This window comes from Acinonyx jubatus, chromosome B4 (assembly GCF_027475565.1).
Source record: "Acinonyx jubatus isolate Ajub_Pintada_27869175 chromosome B4, VMU_Ajub_asm_v1.0, whole genome shotgun sequence".
NCBI classification, from domain to species: domain Eukaryota; kingdom Metazoa; phylum Chordata; class Mammalia; order Carnivora; family Felidae; genus Acinonyx; species Acinonyx jubatus.
In genome coordinates this window covers 73,035,612-73,061,740 of record NC_069387.1, presented here as the reverse complement: position 1 = coordinate 73,061,740, position 26,129 = coordinate 73,035,612, and the positions used below count along the sequence as shown (strand labels likewise).

Genomic DNA, 26,129 nt, shown 5'->3' with positions numbered 1-26,129 from the left:
TCTGCCCCTCCCCCGTTCATGCTCTCTCTCTCTCTGTCCCAAAAATAAAAATAAACGTTGAAAAAAAAATTAAAAAAAAAAACAAACCCTCTCTTACCTAAAAGGAGGTAAAGCAGAGAGGGAATGTGCGCGCGTGTGCACACGTGCTCCGAGAGGAGGAACAGAATGTAGCAGATCACTCTTCCTCTCCAGTACACCCACGTACTCACCCCTCCCTCACCCCTGACCCCTCGCTTCCTTGTGAAGGCCGGGACGCTAATTGTGGGGTGCGTCCAGGGAGGGTCACGCCTCTCCAGCAGGCCGAGCAGGATCTGGTGAAAGGGTAGGGCAGGCCGGGAGCCCAACTGTCGGACCTTCCGTCTCCTCCAGCTTTTCTCCCTGGGAGCCAGCCCTCCTCTCTCTCTGTACGAGCCCTGGGCCTCTGACCGCTAGGCTTCCCAAGCAGCAAAGATTAATCTCAATATTGCTGTTACTCAATAGTATTTCCCATGCTGATTTAGATTTGAAGAGTTTTCATCCTCTCCAGCATACTTTCACCTCTATTATCTTATTTTTATGCTGATAATAAGGCAGGTGTTTTTGCCCCACCCCACCCCCATTGTACAGTCAAATTGAGGCACAGAATGATCTGCCTAAGGTCACAGAGCTGGCTAATAAGCAGGTGGACTGGTGGAGACTGGGTGTGTTATCAGCTGGGCCCGTGCCATGGGCCTTAGCTCACCCCTGCCCTTTCCTGGTGCCCCTGGCGCTCCAGATGCAATCTCCCTTGAACCCCAAAATTTTCTTCTCTTATAGGAACGGGCCCAGGCATGGACATTCCCCCCTCCCTCACTTCATGTTTGAAATCTTACATAGTAGGGGCTCTGTGAATGAGACAGGCAGTCCTGGCCCTCACGGAGCAGACCACCCAGCCAGGCAGGCAGACAGACAGACAGACACAGAATGAGGCTGTCAGAAGGGACAGGATGTGCAGAGAGCAAGTCCAGAGAGTGGAGGGTGCCTAGGGCCGTGCGGTTTCACTGCTCACCCCCAAGCATTTAGGCACAGCTGTGCCTCGCAGAGTTGGGGGTTCTCTCCACTTACCACTGGTGAGAGCCACTGAGTATCCTGAGCATCAGACAGGTATAGTGGCTGCTGGCCGGGGCAAACTCTGGCCTGACGGTTGTTCTTGATTCCTTCTTCCCTCCCACGGACCAATAGACCAGAATGTAAATGCATTTCCAAATGTATCCTCACGCCCTGCCCCGTACACAAGTGCTAGGCTTCTCACACAGCTGCCGGAGGTGGGCAGAGGGGGGCCTGGGCCTGACCTAACAGTCCCCTTAGGCCTGTCCAGTTGCCCCAGACAATCTAGGTATCTGCCCCTGAGATTCTAGACTCTTCAAGACCCGAGCCCCGCCCTCCCGTTGCTCAGCTGGACATGGCGCCTTGTGGCCCCGGTGATGAGCGGCTGTTGTCCCTCCCTGTGATGATGAGAGCAGATCCCTCTGAGAAGCTGAGTCTGACTCAGCTGTGCTTTCAGAGCATCTTGTTAGTCATGCCTGGGGCCTTCCTGGAGCAGGTGGCCCCACTGGGGCCAGAAGGGATGCTGCTGGTGGTAGGTGGAACACTGTGGAAGGAACATGAGCCCAGTGACCCCCAGAAGAAGAGGAAAGCTGCACCCAGAGCTCAGATCCACTTTTTAAGGGAAGGTGTGGGATTCTAGTTGCTTGCATATGTTTAGACTTCGACCAGCGTGGACGCTGGGTGAAGGAGCCCTATGTATAGGGCCTCATCTGACTCTGCCCGACATGTTCTCAGCCCTTGGGGAGAACTCAAGGCCTCAGTTGTCTGGCTGGGGTGTGAGGTGTGGGCAGCCGGAGCAGTTGCTGCGTTGCTGAATGGAGGAGAATGCAGGCTTTCCTGGCACCAAGGGGACTGTAGCCATCAGACGGGTGGAGGGAGGGTGACTTTTTGCTGGGGTCATGACAGCATGGCATTTTTAGCTTACTCTGCCTTCCAGAAAGGTGCCCTGTAAACCAGAGCGCAAGGCGGCACAGGTGGGTGTCAGGGCAGCCCTCCGTGGGTGGCAGCGAGTGGAGTCAGAGGGGCCTAGGCCTCAGCGGCCACATGGCCTTGGGCAAGTCCCTTCCTCTCTTTCCCTTGCTTTCCTGATTTATAAACAGGGATATTGACTAGAAGGGTTTGGGTTGTATTCCCACTCTCAGTGTCTTGACTTAGGCTGTGCAAGGCAACGGGAGATGAGGGGGCAGCGACCCCTCTTGGTCATAAAGCTGCGACTCTCCGAGCATCTTCCCAGTGGTGGCCTCCAGCCAGGACGGAGTGTCAGCTGCGAGCAATTTTTTTAGAAGGATTTTCAGAGAGTCCCCTACCCCTAAGTGTTGCCTCCTGCAGCCTGCCTGAGCTCTGGTTGTCTGTAGAAGGCCCCTGTTGTGTAGATACATAACTTGGGAAGATTCTAATGGTCAGGATTCTAATCCTTCTAATGGTCACTTCAAGGGAGAACTAGAAAGCAAGAGCTCTGAGGCAAGGCAATAGGGGAGTTTTCATGACACTGGGCGAGGGGCAAGGCCCAGAGTATCACTTGGGGAGCACTGGGTAGCGCAGGGCACCCCAGGGCGAGGCAGGTGGCCGGCTTCACCTGCTCGGCTTTCTGGGGCCGGTCCTGCAGGGGCAACCCATGCAGAACAGGAGCCTGCGGGTCCCACGTGGACTCTGGTGGCTCACGGAGGAGGTCGGCCTTCTCGATCTCTCTTCTTCTCTTGGTTCTTGACTTCTGTGCTGGGAAGCTGCTGGGAATATCATCAAAGAGATCACAGAGCCATGGATTTGTTCCCCCCTGATGCTCCTAGCTTCCCCCAGGTCATGTCATGGGGCTGCAAGCCCCACGCCCAGAAAATAAGCCATCCCCTTTGGCAATCAAACCAGGTGAGGTCGACGGTGCGATTCATTGAAGTCATTCCCCCAAACTTGAAAATACTCAAAAGCGCATTACATTTTTAAAATACAAATTTGTTCATGGAATTATAAAAAGAAATCACATGATGGAGAGTTTAGGTTAGGAAAACTGACACTTTCTCATGCTTTATGGCTGTCTTAAATGTTATTTTTTCACAGAGGCGTCCCTAACCATCCTATCTAAATTAGATCTTTTGTGGCCCTGCATTTTTTAATTGAAGTATAATTAATCTACAGTGTTCTATTAGTTTCAAGTGTACAATAGAATGATTCAGCAGTTCTGTACATTACTCAGTGCTCATCATGATAAGTGTACTCTTAACTCCTGTCGCCTGTTTCACCCATCCCCCCCACCCATCTCCCCTCTGGTAACCATCAGTTTGTTCTCTGTCGTTTTTTATTTGTCTCGTTTTCATTGGTTTGTTCATTTGTTTTGTTTCTTAAATTCCACGTATGAGTGAAATCATATGATATTTGTCTTTCTTTCTCTGACTTACTTCACTTAGCAGAACACATTCTAGATTCATCCATGTTGTTGCTAATGGCAGGATTTCACTATTTTTTATGGCTGAATAATATTCCATTATGTATATATGATATATATAATACACACACACACACACACACACACACCCCACTTCTTTATTCATCCATCTATCTATCAGTGGATACTTACGTTGCTTCCGTATGTTGACTATTGTCAACAATGCTGCAATAAACATGGGGGTCCTTATACCTTTTTGAGTTAGTTTCTGTTTTCTTTGGGTAAATACCCAGTAGTGGAATTACTGGATCACCTGGTAAATCTATTTTTAAAATTTAGAGGAACCTCCATACCGCTTTCTATACTGACTGTACTAGTTTGTATTCCCACAGTGTATGAAGGGTCCTTTTCTCCGCAGTCTTCACTAACGCTTGTTATTTCTTGTCATTTTGAGTCTAGCCATTCTGACTGGTGTGAGATGATATCTCATTGTGGTTTTCATTTGCATTTCCCTGATGATGAGTGATGTGGAGCCTCTTTTCATGCGTCTTTTGGCCATTCTTAAGTCTTCTTTGGAAAGATGTCTTTTCAAGCTCTGCCCATATTTTAACTGGGCTGTTTTTATGATGTCGAGTTGTGTAAGTTCTTTATATATTTTGGATATTAACCCTTTGTCAGGCATATCATTTACAAACATCTCCAATGGTTTCCTTTGCCACGCAAAAGCCTTTTATTTTGGTGTAGTCCTAATAGTTGCATTTTGCTTTTGTTTTTCTTGCCTCAGGAGACATATCTGGGAAAACGTTCCCATGTCTGATGTCAAAGAGGTTACTGCCCATGTTTTGTTTTGTTTTTCTAGGAATTTTATGGTTTTAGCTCTCACATTTAGATCCTTAATCCATTTTGAATTTATTTCTGTGTATGGTGGAAGACAGTGGTCCTATTTCGTTCTTTTGCATGTAGCTGTCCAGTTTTCCCGGCACCATTTATTGAGGAGATGGTCTTTTCCCCGTTGCCTATTCCTGCCTCCTTTGTTGTAGATTAATTGACCATAGATGTGTGGGTTTATTTCTGGGCTCTCTGTTCTGTTCCATTGATCTATGTGTCTTTTTTTTTTTTTTTTAAACACACACTTAACCTGCTGTTGCTATGTGTCAGGCACTCTTCTAAGGGCTTTGCAAGGATTAACTCATTCAATCTTTGCAGAATCCTTGTCCGGTACTCCTACTTTCTCTATTTTACAGTTATGGGGAGAAACCAAGGCACAGAGACGTCAGGAAATCCAGCCAGGCTGGTACAGCTGGCGAGTGGCAGAGCTGGGATTCGAACCCAGGCGGCTTGGCTTTTGAACCAGCGGTCTCGGCATTGTGTTCTGCTCCCCCAATCACAGCTTGCAGTGTGCTTTGTCCATGGTCTCCCTCCCCCTTTGGCAGCAGAGCTCCCTGTCCTCTCATCCACTTTGCTCAGCAAGGTCAAGTGAACGAACAAAGGCTGAGAGAGGTGAAGTGCCCATAAGCTAACTACCTTAGACACTAATTATGATACTTTTGACAGATTGTGGATCTTCACACCATGGGTAGGAACCACTCCCGTCAGTCCCAACGTCGTCTTTGTGAGGGCGGAACGGCCAGCTGTGCCAACACACCTGGGGCAAGAGGCCAGTGAGGGGCCTCGTGCCAGTGCCTGGCTCCTGCTTGGCTGCTCCCGGCTCCTCTGTCTTGCCCTTGCCCTTGCTCACTCCCTTGCCGTCTCTCTGAACCTCCTTATCTCTGTCTGCCTGTCTCATCCGCTTCTCTTTATTCCTGTCTGTGCCTCCAGACCCTCCCCCAGACTACTGGGGTTTGAGGACACGAAATAGAAATTTTATTTCATGAACACTATTGGGCAGTGTAAAACCAACATCAGCACAGCCGGCATAAGATGTAGGCAGATGGTTACTTTGGGATCCTAAAAAGCAGTTTAAGTTGAGTTATCTGTTACGTCATGGGTTCGGAAGCTGCTGGAATCCCGGGTCCTGTCTGACCCCTGCAGTGGTGGTGCTAAGGGGTGGCTTGGGGGGTTAGATGCCCCTAAGTTTCCATTAGTTCCAAACAAATGTGCAATAATGCCTAAAATGGTGTGTTTGTTATGAAAACGTAACTACCCAGTGAATGCCTACACCCCATTTCTACCCACTGCCCATAAGCTGCCCACCCTGTGCATACTCAGGAGCCTCCAAGCCTCAGACAGGGATCCGTCTGCTCTCTGTGTTGCTCATTATCTTCCATCAAGCCTTTATAACAAGTGGGGCTGGAAGGCTCGGTTCCTTCCTTCCTTCCTTCCTTCCTTCCTTCCTTCCTTCCTTCCTTCCTCCTTGGTCCCTTGCACATGTTAACATGGTTACTGAAGATACATTCAATGACAATACAAAGTGGTAGAGGGGATCCAGAAGGCAGACTCCCTGTCACAAAGAATTTCAGAGGTGAGCTGAAGAAACAACCTGTATGGATGCAAAGTTAAATGGCAGGGCAGGGGCTAACCGACACCACATCGGCAATAACACCAGAGGCGTCGTGATATGCCAGACGCGCCCAGGACAAATATCAAGAGCTGAGTTCACAGGCAGGAGGGGTTACCCTGGCAGGAGGGCTGAAGTCAGGCTGTGTGGAAGGGTGGGTTTGTCCCGGGACGGGAGGTGAGTAGGCCATGGACAGTAGCGGGGAGGGCACTACAGGCTTGGGGTTTGGCCAGCAGAACCAGACGCACAGCCTGGGACTCTGACAAATGGCCCGGGTGGCGTGTCTGACTCATGCATCCGGGGCAGGTGGCAAGTGTGATGCTGAATATCAGGGCTGCCCACGAACCTAAAACGAAATGCCTGGAAATCCAATGGTGGCATACAACATACGAACCCATGCGGACGAAAAACACACACAGAGCCCTTCTAAAACACATTCAGTAAGGCGTAACTACAGACGAGGGTGGTTCACAAGCGACCAGATGTGGGTGACCGTCTTGGGTCTCGACCCTGGGTACTTCCAGGCCATAGTGGCATGGAGGCTGGAGATCTAGCACCTTTGGGTGCCGGGGGTCCCCTTGGGAGGTGACTAGGTCTCACCTGCGCTGGGCCAGCTGCAGGGCCCTTCCCGTTCTGGTCTTGTGCTGAAGTGACCCAGCCTCGGTTTCGCAGAGGACAAGGATGGTGAGTAGGCTGGCCTGGGTCAGTCCCTCCCATAGCCTGTTGGTTCTGAGACCCCCCCCCCCCAACCACCTTGGTGGCCCAGAGACGCGTGGGGTCTACTTCAATCAGCAGTCTAATGCTGGGCCATCTCTGTCCTCTGTCCCACTTAGAAACCAAGGTTCTAAGAACAGCTTTCCAGCCCAGCCTGAATCCTGCCCATCCAGTAAACGGCATAGCACCAGGCACACGGTGAGCGCTCAGTAAATACTTGCTGATGGAATGCTCATTGCTCACACTGCTGACAGCCCGCCTGCCTCCTGATCCTTGCCCAGGTGGCTTCGCCCTCTAAACCTCCACAGCGGCACGCAATCCTCACTTCCTGATGGAGAGGAGGCCCCCCCCCGTTGGTGCTCTCATCACGGGCACACCATCTCCCGCGCACCTCTCCCCAGAGGTGCATTCTGTCACCAGAATGCAGCCTCCTGGGCCTCCCACCTTGCTGGCTGGCCCCACGGCAAGAGCTTTCGATCAAGGGTGGAAAGCCCACGTGAAGACCCAGCCGGTGAGAGAACCCAGAAAGAGGAACAGCAGAGGTTTCTGTCTAGACCAGCTGCTGTCTGCAATACCATTTAATGCGTTCGTCTCTACGTACATACGTACGTGCATCTAAGTTTATCTAGGAGGCATCTTCGTGTGAATGTACAGATGTGTGTTCATATATTGGCGGGTGGACTTTTTTCCTCCTGTCCTATACTTGTGGCCATGTCAGCGCGTCTTGGGTTGTAGAGTCCTGGGGTTTGGGGATCTGATCCGGGGAGTGGGGATGAGCAGCCCCGAGAGGCACAGAGGCATTCAGGTGGAGGCGGGATAGCCTCTCAGGATCGCATAAGGGCTTGCAACACCATACTTTAGTTGCCACTGAGTCTGAGTGCAGACCCCCTTGCATAGCAACCCAGACGTGATTAAGTGGTTGTTGATGCGTTTTGCGAGACAACGGGACATCAGTGCCCCTTAGGATGGCCTCTGGTGGGAAGCCCCACTGCAGAGCTCACCGATGTGCTCCCGACTGTGTCTCCCAACCATTCTGGGCCTCAGTTTCCTCATCGGTGAGTGAGGATAACAACGGTACTGTTAAGGGTTGCAGGGAGAGTAAAGGAGAGGGTGCACAGGGGGCTTCGTGTGTGACACGTGACACATGCTTCGTCGGTGTTAACAGTTGTCCTCAACATTGGCATTGTAGTTCTTGCTGGGGGACCTGGGTCTGAGAGAGCTGGGTCCTCTGATGCACCCTCTGGCTCTATGGGGTCAGTCTCAACCGTCCCTGGCTCCCAGCCTTGCTCCTGGCCTACACTTCCCCTGTTGGAGGGAGGCGCTCCTGCCCCAGAAGCTCTGTCCCACAGGCAGGTCAGCTGGACAGTAGGGCCACACCGGCAGGGCTCGACAGCCTGGCCTTAGCCAGGGTTCACCCGGCCGGGCCCTTGAAGACACCGTCCACCCCGAATTCCGAGGCGTCATTCTCCTGGCCCAGCCAGTGACAGTCTCCTTTATTCCCTAAACTAACTAGAGTCTGAGATCTGGGCCTGTGCTGCCCACCCCTGCCCAGAGGCAGCGGGTTCTGGCTGGCGGGGGTCGCTGCCTGCTCTCAGCTTGTGCAGACAAAACTCAGACAGGCCGAGCAGCCTTTCTGCTCCTACTCCTTCCACTGGCCTCCCCCCTCCAGGAAAGGGCCAGGCGGACTCGTCAGCTGTGCTTCTGCTGTGAGTCCCTCGCGAGGTGGCTTGCCGCAGGCTGTCCACTGCACCCCGGAGACCCCACCTGTGGCCTCTTCACACGGTGCAGGTGGAGGACCGTCCCTAACCCTGGGCCGGGGCGGGAAGCCCCGAAATGAACTTGGAAGGGATTGTCAGGTCTAACCCTGTCATTTCAGAGATGGGAGACTGAGGTCAGAGAGGGGAAGTGTCTCACATTTCAAGCACACTGGCTGAGGGGGACACGCCCTCCTACTTCACCCCTGGCAAAAAGTCACTATAGAGTAGTCTCAATCGTTCATCAGTTGTGCCTTTTCATTGGAGGGTTTTCTTCTATTGAGAGGGCAGAATCTCCACTCGGCGTTCTTTCTGGAACAGGGCGTTTTAGCAGATTTTACCTTCGACAGGAGGGAAAATGTGGCAGCCCCAAGTTCCTGCACTTCTGCTCTTGGACTTGGGGAGCAAGGATGCTGAGAAGTCTCATCTCTCTGGGGAGGGTCCTTGGGAAGACGAGTGTAAGTAAGGGATGCAGGGAGCAGGCTGCTGGGCCCCCAGGAGAGGAAGGGTGGGCCCTCTGGCTCCCTCTAAGGCCTCTTGCCCATCCCTGGCCTGGATGACCGTACATCGGGAAGCTGTGAGAACCTGGAACATGTAAAACCTGAGCTGCTGACTCAGCAAGAGTTAGAGACCATTTGCACACTATTGCTGGGGTGACTGAGCTCTGTGTGGCTCGATGTTAACAAGGGCAGCCCCTCTTCCCGACCCACACCTCCTGTATCTCTCCTTCCGCTGCCCCCCACGCTTGCCTGAGCACTTACTGTTCTTCAGACCTGTAATGACCACCCTTCTATGTTCCTCATATTAAGCCCCAGGAACTTAAAGATGAAGCGAGGCTGTAGCTCCTCGGAAAGTCAGGCCTGTGGCTTGCAGGTGGGTCAGTGTTTGGAGAGCATCACCCAAAGATAAGCCCATCAGTGCTCCCAATTTGGACAGAGGAACCCCCCCCCCCCAAACTAGATCCATCTTGCTGTGCCTGTTTGCATGACCTATTTTTCTGGCTACAAACAGCTAGCACTACCTGTTCTAAACATCTGGAATTACCTGCCTGCTTAGTCACCTTCCCTCTGGCTTCAAACAGCTGCAGGGTCCCACCCCCTCTCCACCTCCTGTCCATCCCTCCCTCCCTTTTGTCTTCCTGGAAGGATCTGGAGGTACCAGATCCACAAGTTCCGATGCCTTTAAAAGGATCAGCCTGGGAAATAAGGCTCATTTGAGAGCTGTGACGTTCACCTTGACTCTAGTGAAAGTCCAACAGCCAGTCCCCTTTTGGCCTCCAACCGGGCACCATGAGGGCCTGCGTGCCCTTGATAGTGGCCATGCTCTGCAGCCTGGCCTGGGCTGGTAAGTCGTTATCTGGTGGGGGTGAAAAGCGTCCTGCCTAGAGAAACAGAGAGGTAGGGAACTTGGTAGAAAGTGAGGGTAGTGGGACAAGAGAGGGTCAGCTCTGTTCTACAGCCGTGGAGCATCTTAGACCTGTCCCTGTTGGAGTATAGGAGTGATCTCTGGGGTGAAGGGGACTGTGTAAAGGGGGCTGCAGGGCTGATGGACTAATGTCATGACTTGACTCTTGTCACTCGTGACTTGTCACTTCTTGACTCTTTGGAAGACCAGCTCCAAACATCTCTTAGTCCAACCTGACTTGTGATCTCACCAAGGTTTTGTCTGCGGGCTCACTATGTGGTATAAGGCTGGGGCTGGGGCTGGGGCCTGCTGGGTTTGAGTGGCCTCGTTGCCTTTGGTCACTGGCTCCACTGCCTGGGGTTGGGTGACGTTGTCTGGGAGCGGGGGGGGGGGGGGGGGGGGGGCGGGGGCGGCGACTGGAAAAGCCCCTGACCAGGAGGTGGGCCATGTGCTCTCCCAGCTGTACAAGTGGTCAGAGGAATGGCTCTTTGACCCAGTGTCAGAGGGACCAGAGCACAGAGAAGGGTCCCGCCTGCAGTTACTAAGCGGTGCGGTGCTGGAGGTGGGACCGCGGCTTCCTGCCTGGTAGCTGTGCAAAATGCTGATGCCGATGTGTTAATTGACGGTTAATGGGTGAGTAGGAACGAGTGCCAAGGGAGGGGGCCGAGCTGAGAGGTGTGTGGGGAATTCTCCCCTGCCGGAGGAGAAAGAATCAGAGCTTGATATCCATCCCACCCAACCCAGGTTGCTCCTATATAGGGTTGTTGTAAGGATTAAGATAATGTATAAGAAGTACCTTACGCGGAGTGAGATCTCAATGAACTGGGTTTTAAAGAAAATTTTAATGTTTATTTATTTTAGAGAGAGAGAAAGAGAGAGCAGGGGAGGGGCAGAGAGAGAGGGAGGGAGACACAGAATCCAAAGCAGGCTCCAGGCTCTGAGCTGTCAGCACAGAGCCCGATGCTGGGGCTGGAATTCACGAACCGTGAGATCATGACCTGAGCCGAAGTCGGTGGCTGAACTGGCTGAGCCACCCAGGTGCCTCCAATGAACTGGGGTTTTGGTTATGATTATGCTTATAAATATTCCTGGGCAAAACTCCCTCTTGGAGTCCTTTCCAGTCAGGTTATGTCTAAGGAGACCCCTAGCGGGATGCCCAAGTGGAAAAGGTTTGGAGGAGAAAGCTATTCCCAGGCTCCCTGCACCGGGACGGACCGCCTCTACTCTGGCACCCACAGCAGAACAGCTGGGAGTCAGCTCTGTCTGGGCCCTGGGTGGTGGACAGCCAATAAGGGAGGGCATGAGACCTTTTAGCTTAGCGTGAAGGAGTGGCCGCTGGGTTGGCACATCCCAGTCTCAGGAGAGGAGAGCGGCTTGAGACATTTGGTCCCCGGGCGGACACCCCTGAGGGCAGAGGCAACAGTGGCTTCTGAAGTGCAGGTGGACCCCTGAGTCTGGGATGGTGATATGATCTGGCCGTGGGGTGGATGGGGAGGTGAGGAGGGGCCAGTGGGCGATGCCTTCTTTCCTAAGGTGGGAGGGAAGAGGCTCTGCTCTTGTCTCTCCTGGTTCCAACATCTCAGAACTGAGATTCAAGAATGTGAATCAGATGAAGGAGTCACTGCCGGCCTCAGGACCTTGGTTGTTTCAAGTGAACTGAGGCAGGAAGCTGGTCCTAGAAATGAATCTTCTTGGTTGACTACGTCTCCAGGGAAACAGCATCTGGGGCTCCTGGACAGGCATGGATGTAGGATGCCCCAATCATCAGAGGGCCTAATATAATAGGGACATTCAGACTTGGGACCAGACTCTCTTGGTGGGCAGCATGGATAGGGAGGGGGCATTCTGGCATACTGAAGTCTTGAAGAGTGCAGAGAAATTTAACATTTCATGGGAGAGGAGGAGAGGGGTATGGAGGGAAAACCTGAGATAGAAAAGGCCAAAACGAAGAAAGGCAGAGGCTCGGAGAGACGAGGCAGAAGGGCAAGGGACAGATGGTTGCTGAAGCTGTGACTGCACCTGACCAGTGGGTGAGGCACACAAAGAGCCTTGTGTGGCCCGGAGGCACAGGGCGGGGATGCTGGAGTGAGGAGTCAGGGTGACTAGTCCACTGAGTGTCCCCAGGACAGCATAGCAAGGCGCCTGTGAGGAAAAGTCCCTCCTACCCCCCCCCCCCTCAAATCCTCAGGTCATCTGGAAGAAGACCAAGTTTACAGGGAACCCCTGGAAGGGGGTTCTTACTGGGGACAAAGTTCTTGAACAGAGATGAAAAAGTCCCCACAGCCAGGGCCAGTGGGGGGTGTTCTGAGCTCCCCAGAACAGACCATTCACTTGGGGCCTTCTCAACTGGTGCCAGCTGCTGGAAAGAAGTGAATTCTCTCCTTGGACTCTGCTGATCTGGCCCATTGTAAATGTTGCCCTGATTTGTCTGGATTTTCTCCCTTTGGATTCTGGGTGTACTGCCAGGCTGACCGAGCGGGCAGCTGACCAAGCCTTCCTCCTGGCCTAAAAATTTCTCCTTAAGATCTCTGCATTGGGGTTCCAAGGGAGCATCATTTAGATTCAAGAGGACTTCCCCTGAGCCCCAAGGGACCAGTAGCCTTGGGCCTGGTTGGTTTTTTTTTAATTTTTTTTTTTTAACGTTTATTTATTTTTGAGACAGAGACAGACAGAGCATGAACGGGGGAGGGTCAGAGAGAGAGGGAGACACAGAATCTGAAACAGGCTCCAGGCTCTGAGCCGTCAGCACAGAGCCCGATGAGGGGCTCGAACTCACGGACCGCAAGATCATGACCTGAGCCGAAGTCGGCGGCTCAACCGACTGAGCCACCCAGGCGCCCCGGGCCTGGTTGTTTTTAAGGACAGTCCATCGGATCAAAGGCCTGCCTTCCTGGCCACATTGGAGGCCCTGTGCGCAACTTGAGGCTGCCTCAGGATCTGGTTAACCTTGACCTGACACCTCTTTGAGGTAAAGAACACAGGCTCACAGCAATGACGTCACCGTCAGCAACATAAATGCACCGACACCCCAGCCCAAGGGATGGCCCAGCTGAAACGCGGGGAGGGAGTCAGCTAGATTACGTACGTCGACAGGGAAGACTGCTCCAGCCTGTCTGAACACTTGCCACGTTGAAGGTGGGCATGGAATATTGTCACTGTGCATTTATCGAACACACGTGGCCACTACGTGTCATGTGCTGTCTCGTGCTTTACCGGTATCCACCCATTCATTCTTACAAATATTCTATGAGATCATCTCCATCGTTATGGCCCCTTCACAGATAGGGAAACTGAGGCACAGATGGTCAAATAACTTGCCCAAGATCTTGTAGCTGGAAAGTCAAAGAACCAGAATTCCAGCTCCCTGCCGTTTGGGCACCGGCTCCGGTTTCTCAACCTCCCTGCCATTCCCTCCTCATTAGCACAGGATAAACCCGCCTCCCGGACCCCAAACCAGTAACTGAATCCATATCCCAAATATTCACCTCCCCCCTCCCACCCACTCCAGGCTTTTGAGACACCGTACCTGTGTGCAGTCACAACCGGACCCAAACCCCACATCTAATCTGAAGCAAAACTGGGATAATTTCCCTTCTCCTGATCCTGACACATTCTTCGACCCGGAAGCCGTCTTAAACCCATCCCCCACATTCCTCACCCAAACGTGGAGACAAAATTGTTACTTTTATCAACAAATGTAACTCCAGCCCAAATCCCGGTCGTAGCTCTTCGTCTCAACCTAGCCTAATCCCAACTCTGGCCCAAGTGAGGTTTCCGTTTCTGAGTTCATTCAAATTCCGATGTTAATAGTCACTCTGACTCTGATCTTGACCTCCTCCGTAGCCCACAGCCTGGCCCCCAAGCCCAGCCTTCGCTAAATCCAAACCTCAGGAACCTCAAGTGGAAACAGAGACTCTGTAATTACCCTTAAAGCTCAAAGTGGAAGGAAGGGGCCCCCAAGGCCAGCTGTCACCCTGGTGGGCTTGCGTCTTTAGGAGTGGTAGTGGGTTTGTGCCATTGCTTTCAAGACTGTTTTGTCTCACGCCCTTCGTGACTGAAAATTTGCTTCTGCAAAAGTCATCTGGCCGGAGCTAGCGATGTGCCCTGTGGTTCCATCACAGAGCCTATTCCAGAACCCAGATCTCACCCGTACCCTCCTCGTACCCCCCCACCCCCAGCATGAACTAATTCAAACGCATTCCAAAGGCTAGCAGAAACAGAAAGCTGGGACCCAGGGGGAAACAGGGTGTGGGGAAGACCGGACGAAGGGGAGCAAAGAACAAAGCAGCAGAAGACATAAAAGGGGCGGGATGAGAGGAAGGGGGTGGCAGAGGGGAGAGGGCAGGTGGGATCCCTGGGGCGGCAGTGACTCGCCTTCGTCTGCATGACGGGTGAAGGGTGGCCTGTGAGTCACGACCAGCCCATGGACCCCTTTCTTTGGTCTGCCTGACTTTTTTCTTTTCTTCTTTTTTTAAATTGGGAAATTTCACCTAAAAATGAAGGCTTCTCTTGAAAAACTAGAGGCTCTGGCAACACCGAGCCTGCGTCCCGACATGGCAGCAAGTGACTGGAGCTGAGAGTGGCTGCCGATTCCAGGCAGAGCATCCCTGCCAAGTTTGTCACGGTCCCCACCTCTTCCTACTGCCCGCCCCACCCCTGCTTCTTTACCTGCTTGTACTAGCGGTCTGGTCTCAATAGGCACTTGAGTTTGTGAGCCTCATCTGTGTTACGAGCCCTGCAATACACAGTGGGTGGTAGGCGGTGAGGACGAGGCTTATGTCATGCTCGGGAGGCTACGCGTGTATCTCTCCCTTGCAGATAGCAATGATCTTCCCTGCTTCCCCGTCTGCAAACCCTACTGCAGGGGGCACCTGGATGAGGAGAATAGGAGCCTCACAGCACTGAGTTTGTGACCTTCACTGTCCACAGGAAAAATGGAGTCATGTGCGTCTCGCTGTAATGAGAAATTTAACCGGGATGCTGCTTGCCAGTGTGACCGCCGGTGTCCCCGGCACGGGGACTGCTGTGAAGACTATGACCAGCTGTGTACCGGTGAGGCTCCTTGAGGAGTGAGGGCTCTGGGAGGCACAGCACGCCAGGCCAAGTCCAGGCGCATGCCCAGCCTGCCTGAAGGGACGCTGGCTTGGGCATCCAGCGGTTCATCGCGGGGTTCAAGACTGATGACAGGGCTCAAAGGGCCCGAATGGGGACACTGAGGCACAGAGCAAGGGTCAGGGATTTGGCCACTATTCGTCCCAGGTATTTTAGGACGTCCCCATTGTAAAACCCCAACGTAAAGGAAAATAGATAGCATTTACCTGGAGTATATGTCTGAACTGTCAGGATTAACAGTCCTATCTGGGAAGTATAAGTAATTCCCCCAACAGCAGAATGACAGCAAACGTTAATATAGTGTGAATTACGTTACCGATTGTTATTCAGCACGTTAAATCGCAGAAGTGTAATAACGGTATCGAACTTCCCGATGCTCAAGCCACCGGGAAGACTGCGCATGTCACAGTACTGTTGTGACTCACTCTACTTGTCCTATAATGAGTGGACCCAGTGGCTGCAACATCTCCAATCTGTCGTTCCCTGCCTAGCGATTGAACAGGACACGCACCACCCTCAAAAGCCAATTGTTTCTCTGCTATGCTAACAACATAGTTTTAAAGGAATCGTTTGAAAAAAGAATTTTGAATAATTCCCCTGCTTGGGTGCCTCCAATGTTGTAGAGCACCAGATAAATGGTCTTCTGCTTTGTGACACAAAGCCTTGCTAAGTTCACTGCCAAACCATGTGCCCTGCTTCTCAGTTTGGTAAACGTGATCACTGAAGCCAATGGTAGGTAATGGCCAGCAAGACCACCGCATACGGTTGTGCAGGTTGTGCACTGCACAAGGCCACCTGGCTGAGAAGGCAAGCTGGACCAAAATTGAATCGATACCCTTCTTGCTGAGCCATGTGCCCTGATGAAGAGCTCGGTCTGCCGAGAGGAAGGAGTACCTTTTCCTAATTTTCCCGAAGTAAATTCTGGTATCTGCTGACCTGGCCATGTGTTCACCGAGCTGCTTCCACCCTGAAGGAACCCTTGTTCAATTTACACAAAAACACCACCAGCAGAAGTTCTGCTGATCAGGCCCAGGTAGGGAAACCCAGGTCCGGAGCTCACTGCCAGAATCAGAGCCTGCCCTTTTCCCCTACCTTGTGCCCTATTCAGGAGACACAGGAGAGCCCGTTCACCTTGGACCATCGGGCTGGCATTTCACAGCAGAGACAATACTTGGCTTTGGAGCCAGTCCATCTCCAAGTCTCTGATTTGCAATGCAGAATCCTTTCCCCACAGGAAAAAAAAAATATAGACGATGCTCACACTCCAGACTCTATATCAGTCCTTGAAAGTCCATTTAGCATAACATTGGCTGCGTCAAGAACCCTGCGGATTGTCAGCACTTAGAACACGCAGCCTGGCGCAAAGTAAGTGATCAGAAGATATCGGTTGGCTGAATCAATCAGCCGACCCACGGTTCTGATGGTAATAACACAACACTTTCCAGAAAGCTCACTAACAGATTCTGAAGTACTTTGTAATAGTGTTGCTTCTTTGGGGCAAATTAGCGCCTGGGAGAGGAGCTCAGAGTCCCCAGGAGTAGCCTTCCTCCTCCTCCCCACCCCGCACTCCGCCCACCCTGCTCTGCCCAGAGCCGGGCTGCAGTCACACAGCCTGCAGGCCAGGGAATAGGGCAGCATTAAGAACGTGCGTTTCTGCACACGCCCTCCCCCCAGACAGTCTCTGTGGCCACTGCCAAGTGTTGTAAAGAAAGAAGGGAAGTTGGTATCTCAGCAAACAGTTCTCCGTCCTGGAGGGCCTGGGTGGAGTTCACCCTTGACTCTGACGGGGAGTTGTTATAGGTAAGGGATGTTCTAAGTGAGTGAGGGCCTTGGAGAATGTCAAGCCTGTCCATCTACCAACTTAGACTAAAGAAAAGTCATACGAAAATCAGAGTTTTCAGCCCAGAAGGCACCACCTCTGCTACCCCTCCCCTTTACACAGATGAGCAAATACAAATAGATCTCCCGCTTCAGCCGATCCCGCCGAATACCTGAATGCTAACGTGGCAAGCAAGAGTTGTCCCCTGTGGAGATTCCTTTCGCTTTTTATACAGTCTGCAGCCATTTTCAGTCTGTCTCCTTCTTCATGTGGGCCTTACCCCCTGCGCCTCAGCCCCTGTTTTGTATTCTCTGCCGCTGCACTGCTTGTCCCTGAGGTCGGGGGATCTGAGAACCGAGATAAAGGGAAGGGACCCCACGGGGGTGGTTGGTGACTTTCTTTCTCTGACCTATAGTGGAAGAGGATCCGAACGAGCCAGAGCCATTCCTGGAGCTGGAGGAAGAGACAGAGGCCCCAGCGAGCCGTAAGTTGGCCTTCCTAAAGCGGGGCCCTCAGGCCAGAGGAGGGGGGACATGAAAGGGTGACAAGGAGGGGTCAGCCATCCCGGTGGCCACAGGCCCAGGCCTAAGCCAGATGGACACCCCCCCCCCCCCAACCCAGCACCTGGAGGTGGTGAGAGGGCTGGCCTCTGCAGCCTGGGCTGCAGGCAGGAAGGGAGTCTGAGGCCTACAGAGGGAAGGGGGAAGAGATTTTATTTTTAGAGTGGGAAGATTATAAAAACAACAGGCCAGAAAGTAGAGTTCGGCCTCTCTGAAAGGGCTTCCGGACTGCGAAGGGTGTGCACCAACTTAGCTTGTTTGTTTTCCTTCCCTGGAGATCTGGAATAGGAGTGCACGAGGGCGAGGGCGAGGGCGAGGCTGGGGGGTTGGAGAGGGCGAACTGGCCGTCGGATGGAGGGGTGCCCTCTAGTGGTCCGCCGCGGACACGCGCGCGCACACACAGATACACACACAGAGACACACACACACACGCAGACACACACACACACACACCCCCCCGCCCTCCCCTGTTTTCTCAGACTTGTACTCGGCGCCCAGCTCCTGCCGGGACCGCTGCCAGGAGGCCTTCGACAGGCACCAACCATGCCACTGTGATGCCCGCTGCCCAGAGTTTGGGAATTGCTGCAAGGATTTCGAGAGCCTGTGTGGCCACGGTCAGTCTCCTGCTCCCTTTAGCACAGCCCCAGAGACGGAGGAACTCTCCAGAGCAGTGGTTGTCCAGGGGGTGGTCCCTGGACCCCGCAGCAGCAGGAACACCTGAGGATTTATTAGAAATGCAAACTCTGGGGCTTTCCCCAGACCCACTGTCAGAAACTCTGGGGGTGGGGCCCCCTGACCTGTTTTAGCAAGCCTTCCAGGGGATTCTGGTGCATGCCCAAGTTTGTGAACCTCCCCAGAGGAGGGGGCGGTGTGGACACTGTGTGGACATTCTGTGGGCAAGGCCACGTGCTGATTTTAAGTATCCTTTAGGCCCCAGGCCCCTGCCCTCCAACCACGAGGGTGACCCATGCGGCCTGTCTCCCTGGCCGCCGGCTTCTGGAAGCTGCCCAAGAGAGGGGGCACACAGATCGCTGCCTCCCCTGCCGGGCCTGCCTTGGGCTGAGATACCCCTCCCGAATTCCTTCTAGAGGGCTTCTCCTACAGCAGTGACGCCATAACCAAGGAGGAACTGCAGAGCGTCTCTGAGAAGATCTACAGGGCAGACACCAACAAAGCCCAGAAGGAAGATGTCGTTATTAACAGCCAAAACCGCATCTCGCCCTCGGAGACCAGAGACCAAGTGGACTGCTGCCCAGAGCCGTGAGTTCTCGTCACCCCTCTTCCAGCAAAGTTCCCCCTACCCGCTCCCACCCCGGCTTTGCTTTCTTCCCTGCCCCTGTTCTTCTCTCCTCAAGGCGGGAAGGGTCAAAGGTTGAGGGGAAAAAAAAAGTCTCCAGAGACAAATAAAGTCGTCTTGAGGGACTGTGGGTGTCCCGTTGGGAGGGTTGCTGTGATTGGGCCGATAATAGAACTGACCTTCCGAGAGCTGAAGGGGAAGAAAAGAGTGACCTCACGTACACCCTTGGAGAGCGTCTGGAGTCCCCGCTCTGCTCCCCAAGCCAACCCTCCCCTGGCTGCCCTGGCCTGTCTGGCAGTTCCCGTGGGGGGGGGGGGGTGTTGCTCCATGTTCAGCCTCTCACTGGGCCTCCCTCTGCCTTCCCCAGGCTCTTCACATATGTCAACGAGAAGCTGTTTTCCAAGCCGACCTACGCCGCCTTCATCAACCTCCTCAACAACTACCAGCGGGCCACGGGCCGTGGGGAGCACTTCAGTGCCCAGCAGCTGGCCGAGCAGGATGCCTTCCTCAGAGAGGTCATGAAGACCGCGGTCATGAAGGAACTCTATGCCTTCCTCCATCACCAGAGTGAGTGAGCCTCCCCAGGCCCCAGGAGGCGGTGCTGAGGACGCGGGTGTCTGCAGGAGAGCCTGCCAGCCCTGGTGCTCCATGGTGGGGAGGCAAAAAGAGCAGGTGGGGAGCATGTAGTGGCCAGTGGATGCCTGTGAGGGGCAGGGAAGGGGCCAGCGAGGAGCCCAGGACAGACCGTGGCCCTGAGGGGCTGAAGAAGGCCTCTGTCTGGCTTGGAGGTCGCCTCTCTTTTTGATCTACCCTTAGCTGCCTCATTTATCCCTGCCACTCACTGCTTCAGTCTCAGGGTCTCTGCAGGATGGGGAGTCACCCCACTCCACCCCACCGCAGCCGCTCCCAGGGGCAGCGCCACTTTCTGGGCACGTAGGGTCCCTGATTCTCCTCCCTCCTTTTTCTGGGGAAACACCAACAGAAAATCACCAAAAGTTCAGAGAGGGACGTTCTCCCGGGAGGGGTTCTGTTTGGAGCGGCTCCAGGCAGGGACACATTTGAATCAGACCAAAAAAAGGTTTGAGCCGCAGGACTTTTTGGCATGGGGTTGTGTTTGTTAGGGTCGTGCAGATGCCTCTCGTGAACTCCAGGCAGCTGGGCTCTGCCTCGTGGCCAGCTCTGTCCAGGTCTTTCCCCTGCCTCAGAGCCTCTGCATTCCACCTGCCCACCTTCCCTTAAGAGTGAGTGACACGCATTTTTAGGTAAAGCCGGTGACACACAAGTAATCCCTGTGAAGAGGGCGTGAGCCAGCACCGCCCCCTGGTGCTCCTCTGCAGTAAACACAGGAGAGAGTCTTGGAGGTCAAGGCAGCCCTCCAGCTTGTCAGAGGAGGGAAGCGGAGGCTCACACAGGCTAGGTGACCTGTCTGAGACCATGAGGGACGTTGCGAGTTCTCTGGGACCCAGGGATTCGATACTGGGGCCAGGCTGTTCCACTACTTATCCTGTCCTCACCTCTCTCCCTGTCCAAATCCACACCGCCCTTCCAGGTCTAGCTCACATCCCACATTGCTGAAGCTGCACCTGCCCCAGCTCACTGCTGGCTTTCAGCATCTCCTCAGAGGTCAAGGGTTTGCGGTGGGGGGGGTGGGGGTGGGGTAGCCCCAAATCGCCTTGGGCCGGAGAGACCGTGCCACTTGTCGGGCAAATGATCTTCCCTGTTTGAGCCTTATCTGTGAAATGGGGTCTCGGCAGATTAATGCATGTAAAGCACCGAGGGGAAAGCCGAGCACCGGGTAAGTGGTAGCCTTTCAGATGGTGAAACCATTGTCTTATTTCATGTGTATTCTTTCTTGTTTTCCGGCTGTGCTTTAAGTCCTTGAAAGGACGGAAGATGTCTGGTACCTCTTTGGTAGCCTCCAGCACACAATTCTGGGCGGCAGGCAGTCGATATCTGATGGCTCCCTAAATTAGAGCTCCAGCCCCAACTTTTCCCCGCTGCCTCTCTGACGTCTCACGTGGCTCTCATGGCATCCACTCAGAACTTAGTGGGGAGAGAACTCACGCTTCCCACCTCTTCTTCCAGACCTCCTTCCTCGGGCTGCGCCATCCCATCAGTGACACCACAGCTTATCCCAATGCTCAGGCCCAAACCCCGGGAATTATATTCAGTTCTTCTCTTTACTTCACAGCTCCTCACCTCCAACTGCCCCATCAGTAATGTCCAGCACATCCTCCTTCAGGATCTATCTCCCTGCTTCTCATCCTTCCTCCATGGCTGTCACCGCGGTTTCAGACCTGGACAAGGCGTTAGCCTCAAAACTGGTGTCCCTGCTGGCTTTTTACATATACTGCCAGAGTGAGCCTTTGAAAACAAAGCTATCGCATAATTTCCCTGCTTACAACCTTTCGGTGGCTCTTTGTCCTCTCAGAAGCTATAAAAGAGTCGAGAGACCAGTTGCCGTAGGTAACGATCACGTGGGCTCACGGGCCATGTTTACCGGTCATTAACTGTGTGATCTTGTGTGAGTTACATAGCCTAGATCTGCCTCGATTTCCTCATTTCTAAATTGGGGATAATTAGTATCAACCTTATGTGAACCGTCAGTGTGCGGACTGAAAGCACTTAAAACATTTCAGGCACATAGAACGCACTTGGTACGTCTAAAATATTTTTGCATTATTACGTTTTGGCTGACACCCAGCTTTCTTGCCATGGCTTGTGGGGGGGGGGGCGCTGCCTACCTCTCAGACTGCCTCTCCTGCCACTCTCCCCTGCAGCCCACTATGCTCTGGCCACACTGACTTTTCCTTCGCTCTGAACATGAAGCCCAAGTCATCTTAGAGCCTTGTACCTGCTGCTCCCTCTACGTGGAAGAATCTTTCCCCCTGGTTTCACATGGCTGACTCCTTCAGGTCTCTGATTAGTGCTACCTTCTCTGAGAAGCCTTTCTGATCTTCTTTTCTAGAAGAGCCCCCTACCCCCACCCCACCTCCAGTCATCATGGGATGCTCTGCTTTATTTTCTTTATGGCACTTTTTTTTTTTAATTTTTTTAAATGTTTATTTATTTTTGAGACAGAGAGACAGAGCATGAACGGGGGAGGGTCAGAGAGAGGGAGACACAGAATCCGAAGCAGGCTCCAGGCTCTGAGCTGTCAGCACAGAGCCCGACACGGGGCTCGCACTCACAAACCACGAGATCATGACCTGAGCCGAAGTGGACTGCTTAACCGACTGAGCCACCCAGGCGCCCCTATGGCACTTATTTTCAATCATATTGTTTAATATTTGTCTCTTCACTGGAACGGAAACCATGAAGGCAAGGATCTTGTCCTTGCCTTTCCCTGCTGGATCCTCAGCCTTTATCTGGCTTGGCACAGAACAGAAGCACTGTGCATAGTTATTGAATACACAACTGAATACATATTTGATGGTTGAACCCGTGTGTCTCTTGATGTGCTGGAGCAGGCGACCCTTCCCTGCTTCCCAGGACCTGGTCCCACCTTCTCCTCTCCTAAGTCCTCCGTGTTCCTCTCCGCAGACCGCTACAGCTCGGAACAAGAGTTTGTCAGTGACTTGAAGAACATGTGGTTTGGGCTCTATTCAAGAGGCAATGGAGAGGAAGACTCAAGTGGCTTTGAACATGTCTTCTCAGGTGAGATTATTCTGCTTGGAAAGAAAGAGTTGGAGGAATGAAGAGAGCTTCCCTCAGGAGTAGGACGGCATTGGGCACTGATGAACCGGCAGCCAAGCCAGCTAACGGGGAGGGACACGTCTGAGGAGCTGTTTTTGAAGAACGGTCTCTTCTGGAGTATCTGGAGAGGAAAGGAGACCAGATACTGGGGCTCCCCAAGGGCACACATAGGAAGGGAGATGTGTTTGGGGGGTATGACCGTCTACCTCTGGATGGTCCTCTGCTTTCCAAGAGGGCCATGGGCTTTCTCCTCACTGTCCCACCCCATGAAGCTCCCACCAGGTTTGGCTTACTCCTGGGGAAATGGCTGAGAGGGGTATCCAGATTGATCACCAGGGCCAGCCAGGAGGAGGAACCCTCCCAAGAGCTTGAGCTGAAAGGGTTGGGGGGGAGGCTTTCCTAGGTGAGAGTTAGGGATGTGTGGGATGCTGGGAAGTCAGGGCAAGGGACTGAGCAGGTGTGCATGCTACAAGCCAAAGCCCGAAGAAGGGGGACAGCCTCGGCATGGGAGGGGCCGTAGGGGTTGGAGGGGAGGCCCAGATCACCCACCTTGAACTCTTTATTATAGGTGAAGTCAAAAAAGGCAAAGTCACTGGCTTCCATAACTGGATCCGCTTCTACATGCAAGAGAAGGAGGGCCTGGTTGACTATTACAGTCACATCTATGACGGCCCTGTGAGTACTGAGTGATGACCCCAAGAGCTGAAGAAGCCTTATGAGTAGTCAGACTTCCTGCCCTCACTCTGCACTCCAAATAGCCAGACTTGCCTCTCACCGTGACTCTCATTGGCCACCTAGTGGGGACTGTGAATATGACTTCCTTATCTGCTGGAGAGCACGTCTAGGCAGCTGGGACCCCGAGATCCCCTTCTAAACACTGAAGGCTCCAGACTGCAGAGGGCAGGAGGCAGACAGCGCCATCTCTGGATGCGAGGCTGAGGGGAGGGGAGGATTCTCAGGGCGGGAAAGACCGCTCTCAAAGATGTGCCATTACCCCCTGCCTGAATTTCCTTAGAAGGTGGCCTTGGCTGGAAGTTTCACCCTGGCTAGTCTGAGTTCAACCCCTTACATTTTATAAAAAAGAAATCTTTGCTGCCCTGTGCCAGGAAATAATTTGGGGGCAATACATTGTCCTCCTCCTCCACACGTAATGGCCACAAGAAACAGAGCTCCGGCTGTCAGTCACAGGAATGTTGGCTCTGGCCTCCCTGGGAGATGCACACTGGCAGCTCCAGACGGAGGGTGCCGACACCTTAGTGGGCCAGACTGTCTCCTTGGTCGACGTGAAGAAGCCAGCCTCCCCAGAAAACTCAGACGGGCCATCGCCAAATCTTGGGCGGCTGCTATCGTTTGCCACGTCTCTGTCAGACCCCACTCTGCGGTATTCACCAGGCCCTCTCTGCTACTCTCCACAGTGGGATTCTTACCCCGACGTGTTAGCCATGCAGTTCAACTGGGACGGCTACTACAAGGAAGTGGGCTCAGCCTTCATCGGCAGCAGCCCTGAGTTTGAGTTTGCGCTCTACTCCCTGTGCTTCATTGCCAGGCCCGGCAAAGTGTAAGTACTGGGCCGGCCAGGCCCGGGGAGCAGGCTGGGGCCACACGTCATCCTCAGCCAGGACCGTCGGGAGAGCTGGGTTCTGTGACTCCATGGCTCGGACAAATCACCCTTCTGGACCTCGGTTTTCTCACTTGTGAAATGGAGTTGTTAGATAAGACTGGTGGTTGCCAGGGACACCTGAGTGGCTCAGTCGGTTAAGCGTCTGATTTCTGATTTCAGCTCAGGTCATGACCTCACGATTCGTGGGATTGAGCCCCACATTAGGCTCTGCACTGACAGTGAGCAGCCTGCTTAGGATTCTCTCTCTCTCTCTCTCTCTCTCTCTCTCTCTGCCCCTACCTGCTAATGCACATGCGTGCTCTCTCTCAAAATAAATAAATCAACATTAAAAAAAAAAAAGACTGGTGGTTGCCAAACTTTACCTTAGCAGCAGAACCACCATGTGAAATCTTATGCAGAACCTTCCTATATAAAACAGTGAGGGGTGCCTGGGTGGCTCAGTCAATTAAGTGTCTGACTTTGGCTCAGGTCAGGATCTCAAGGCTTGTGGATTAGGGCCCTGTGTCGGGCTCTGTGCTGACAGCTTGGAGCCTGGAGCCTGCTTTGGAGTCGTTGTCTCCCTCTCTGTCTGCCCCTCCTCTGCTCTCTCTCTCTCTCTCTCTCAAAAATAAACATTAAAAAAAATAAAACAGTGAGAAAATGGAGCTGCCCTGGCACCCTGAGCCTCTCTCTTTGGCCCCCAAGGCTCCTAGTGGGAACCTGACATCCCAGAGAGTATAGCTAGAAACCACGGGGCCCCATGCATTCCAACATTTGAGGATTTGGGGTCCTACTACTTCTAAAACCCTAACAAGACATTTCATTTCTGGGGGGTTCAGCCCTAGAGTCTGAGATTTTAGAATAATACTGTTCTGGAGGAGATGAGGAGCAGTGTTCTTTAAGAAGATAGAAAATAAGGCACAGATTTTGAAGGGCTGCTTGTGCTGGAGGTAGTGGCTGAAATAAAGCTGTGGCAGGTCTCTTAAAGGCTGTTCAAGTCCGGGTGGAGCCCTTCTGCATGGGTCGGGCTTGATCTTCCTAGGCAGGGGATGGTTGCGGAGAGATGTGATGGGCCCCTCTGACTTGGCCGTCTTTCCCCACAGGTGCCAGTTAAGCCTGGGTGGATACCCCTTGGCCATCCAGACCTATACGTGGGACAAGTCCACCTATGGACATGGCAAGAAATACATCGCCACAGCCTATGTGGTATCTTCCACCCAATAGAGCTTGGAGCCAGACAGGGGCATGAGGACAGTGGGAGCTCTTGCAAGACTCAGGTGCTATCTGCTCTGGGCTGGAGGAGGATGGGGAAGACTGGAGGGGGGATTCCCAAGTCTAAAAATGCCCTTATGGGAAAGAGGGAAAAGAAACAAGTAAGAAAAATGCAGAGAAACTGTCAAATCTTTGTGCTGTAGCATTTTGGAAATAGAGTCCAGACAGAGAAGATGGGAGCCTTCCACAGCCCTTTGCCCTGATGGATACAAGTCCTTGACGTCTCTAGGCCTCATGTTTCCTTTGAATGTAAAGGGAAGGAGTTTTCCCCCTTTCCTTTTTGGGTAGGTTGGTGAGAGGGCAAACCTGACGGTATTGTTACCGTGAAGGTGTTTTCAATTGTTCTTAAGAAGAACAGCAGATAAAAATTTAAGGTCACTGTAACGGCTGTTATCGTACACAGCTTTGCAAACTGAAGTTCAGCCCTATGTCGGGGCCTCAAAGGACTCTGGTCATGGAAATTAAGCAGTGGCCGTTTGGTCTTTTCTAGGGTTATATCCTCTCAGAACAGGGTCTGGGAGAATGCTGATGCCTGATGGAGAGGATAATGGGTTGGCACTGTGAGTGAACCTGGGAGGGAGTGAACTTCTCCGGGCCTGGGTGTTTTTGCAGCCAGCTCAGTGCCTGCATCAAGAAGCATTCTACTTGTTTAATGCAGGTGCAGAGGTGTATTTTGACCCCACATATTTTGTGAAAGAGTCCCCCAAATGGGAAGAAGATTTTGCATCAGAAGAAAGGAATTTACAGCTTGGTGGCATTAACAGTTATTTTAAGGGCTTATCCAGCAGCCATCATTTTACTCTGGAATTAAAGACCAGGGAGAATGGGACTCCCTCTTCCAACCTCAGTTATGCATTTCTCCCTGACCTCAGGGAGAACCAGATACTGTCTCACGGAACTAGGTTTGAATGATGGTTTACAGCGTTCGAGTCTCCAATTAAAGTCATTAAGAAAACCTGAAA

General features: G+C 52.9%; 1 protein-coding gene and 1 long non-coding RNA gene across 7 annotated transcripts in view; one reads left to right on the top strand and one right to left on the bottom strand.

Annotated features, from left to right (window-relative positions):
* Positions 1–79: 79 nt before the first annotated feature.
* The window catches only part of LOC106969312 (uncharacterized), a 37,169-nt gene continuing 11,119 nt past the window's right edge, over positions 80–26,129 (bottom strand). For 2 of the 5 annotated variants that reach the window (XR_008300224.1, XR_008300223.1), the window contains 2 exons: positions 22,845–22,912; positions 19,160–22,416 (listed from right to left, as the gene is read on the bottom strand). This is a non-coding gene — a long non-coding RNA (uncharacterized LOC106969312). Of the gene's footprint in view, positions 2,793–19,159; positions 22,913–26,129 lie in introns of those variants that run through there. The other 3 variants (XR_008300222.1, XR_008300221.1, XR_001429328.3) reach the window with 2 other exon arrangements.
* Positions 2,785–26,129, top strand: ENDOU (endonuclease, poly(U) specific). Of its 2 annotated transcripts, none has more exons than XM_015065824.3 (10): positions 2,785–9,751; positions 14,741–14,863; positions 17,158–17,226; positions 17,782–17,916; positions 18,391–18,562; positions 18,967–19,166; positions 22,143–22,256; positions 22,864–22,970; positions 23,711–23,853; positions 24,999–26,129. In XM_015065824.3, exons 1-10 carry the CDS (start codon positions 9,697–9,699, stop codon positions 25,117–25,119), a joined length of 1,239 nt encoding a protein of 412 aa, XP_014921310.3. In that variant the 5' UTR covers positions 2,785–9,696; the 3' UTR covers positions 25,120–26,129. The 2 variants fall into 2 exon arrangements, with proteins under 2 accessions (XP_014921310.3, XP_053082129.1); XM_053226154.1 differs by lacking the exon at positions 2,785–9,751 and adding an exon at positions 10,540–12,946.

What these genes read in the sequence shown, in the direction of transcription:
- ENDOU (XM_015065824.3), top strand. Translation starts at nt 9,697, where the DNA reads ATGAGGGCCTGCGTGCCCTTGATAGTGGCCATGCTCTGCAGCCTGGCC. An exon ending in GTGGACTGCTGCCCAGAGCC is followed by an intron (nt 18,563 to 18,966) that starts GTGAGTTCTCGT and finishes TGCCTTCCCCAG; the next exon opens with GCTCTTCACATATGTCAACG. An exon ending in CTTTGAACATGTCTTCTCAG is followed by an intron (nt 22,257 to 22,863) that starts GTGAGATTATTC and finishes TCTTTATTATAG; the next exon opens with GTGAAGTCAAAAAAGGCAAA.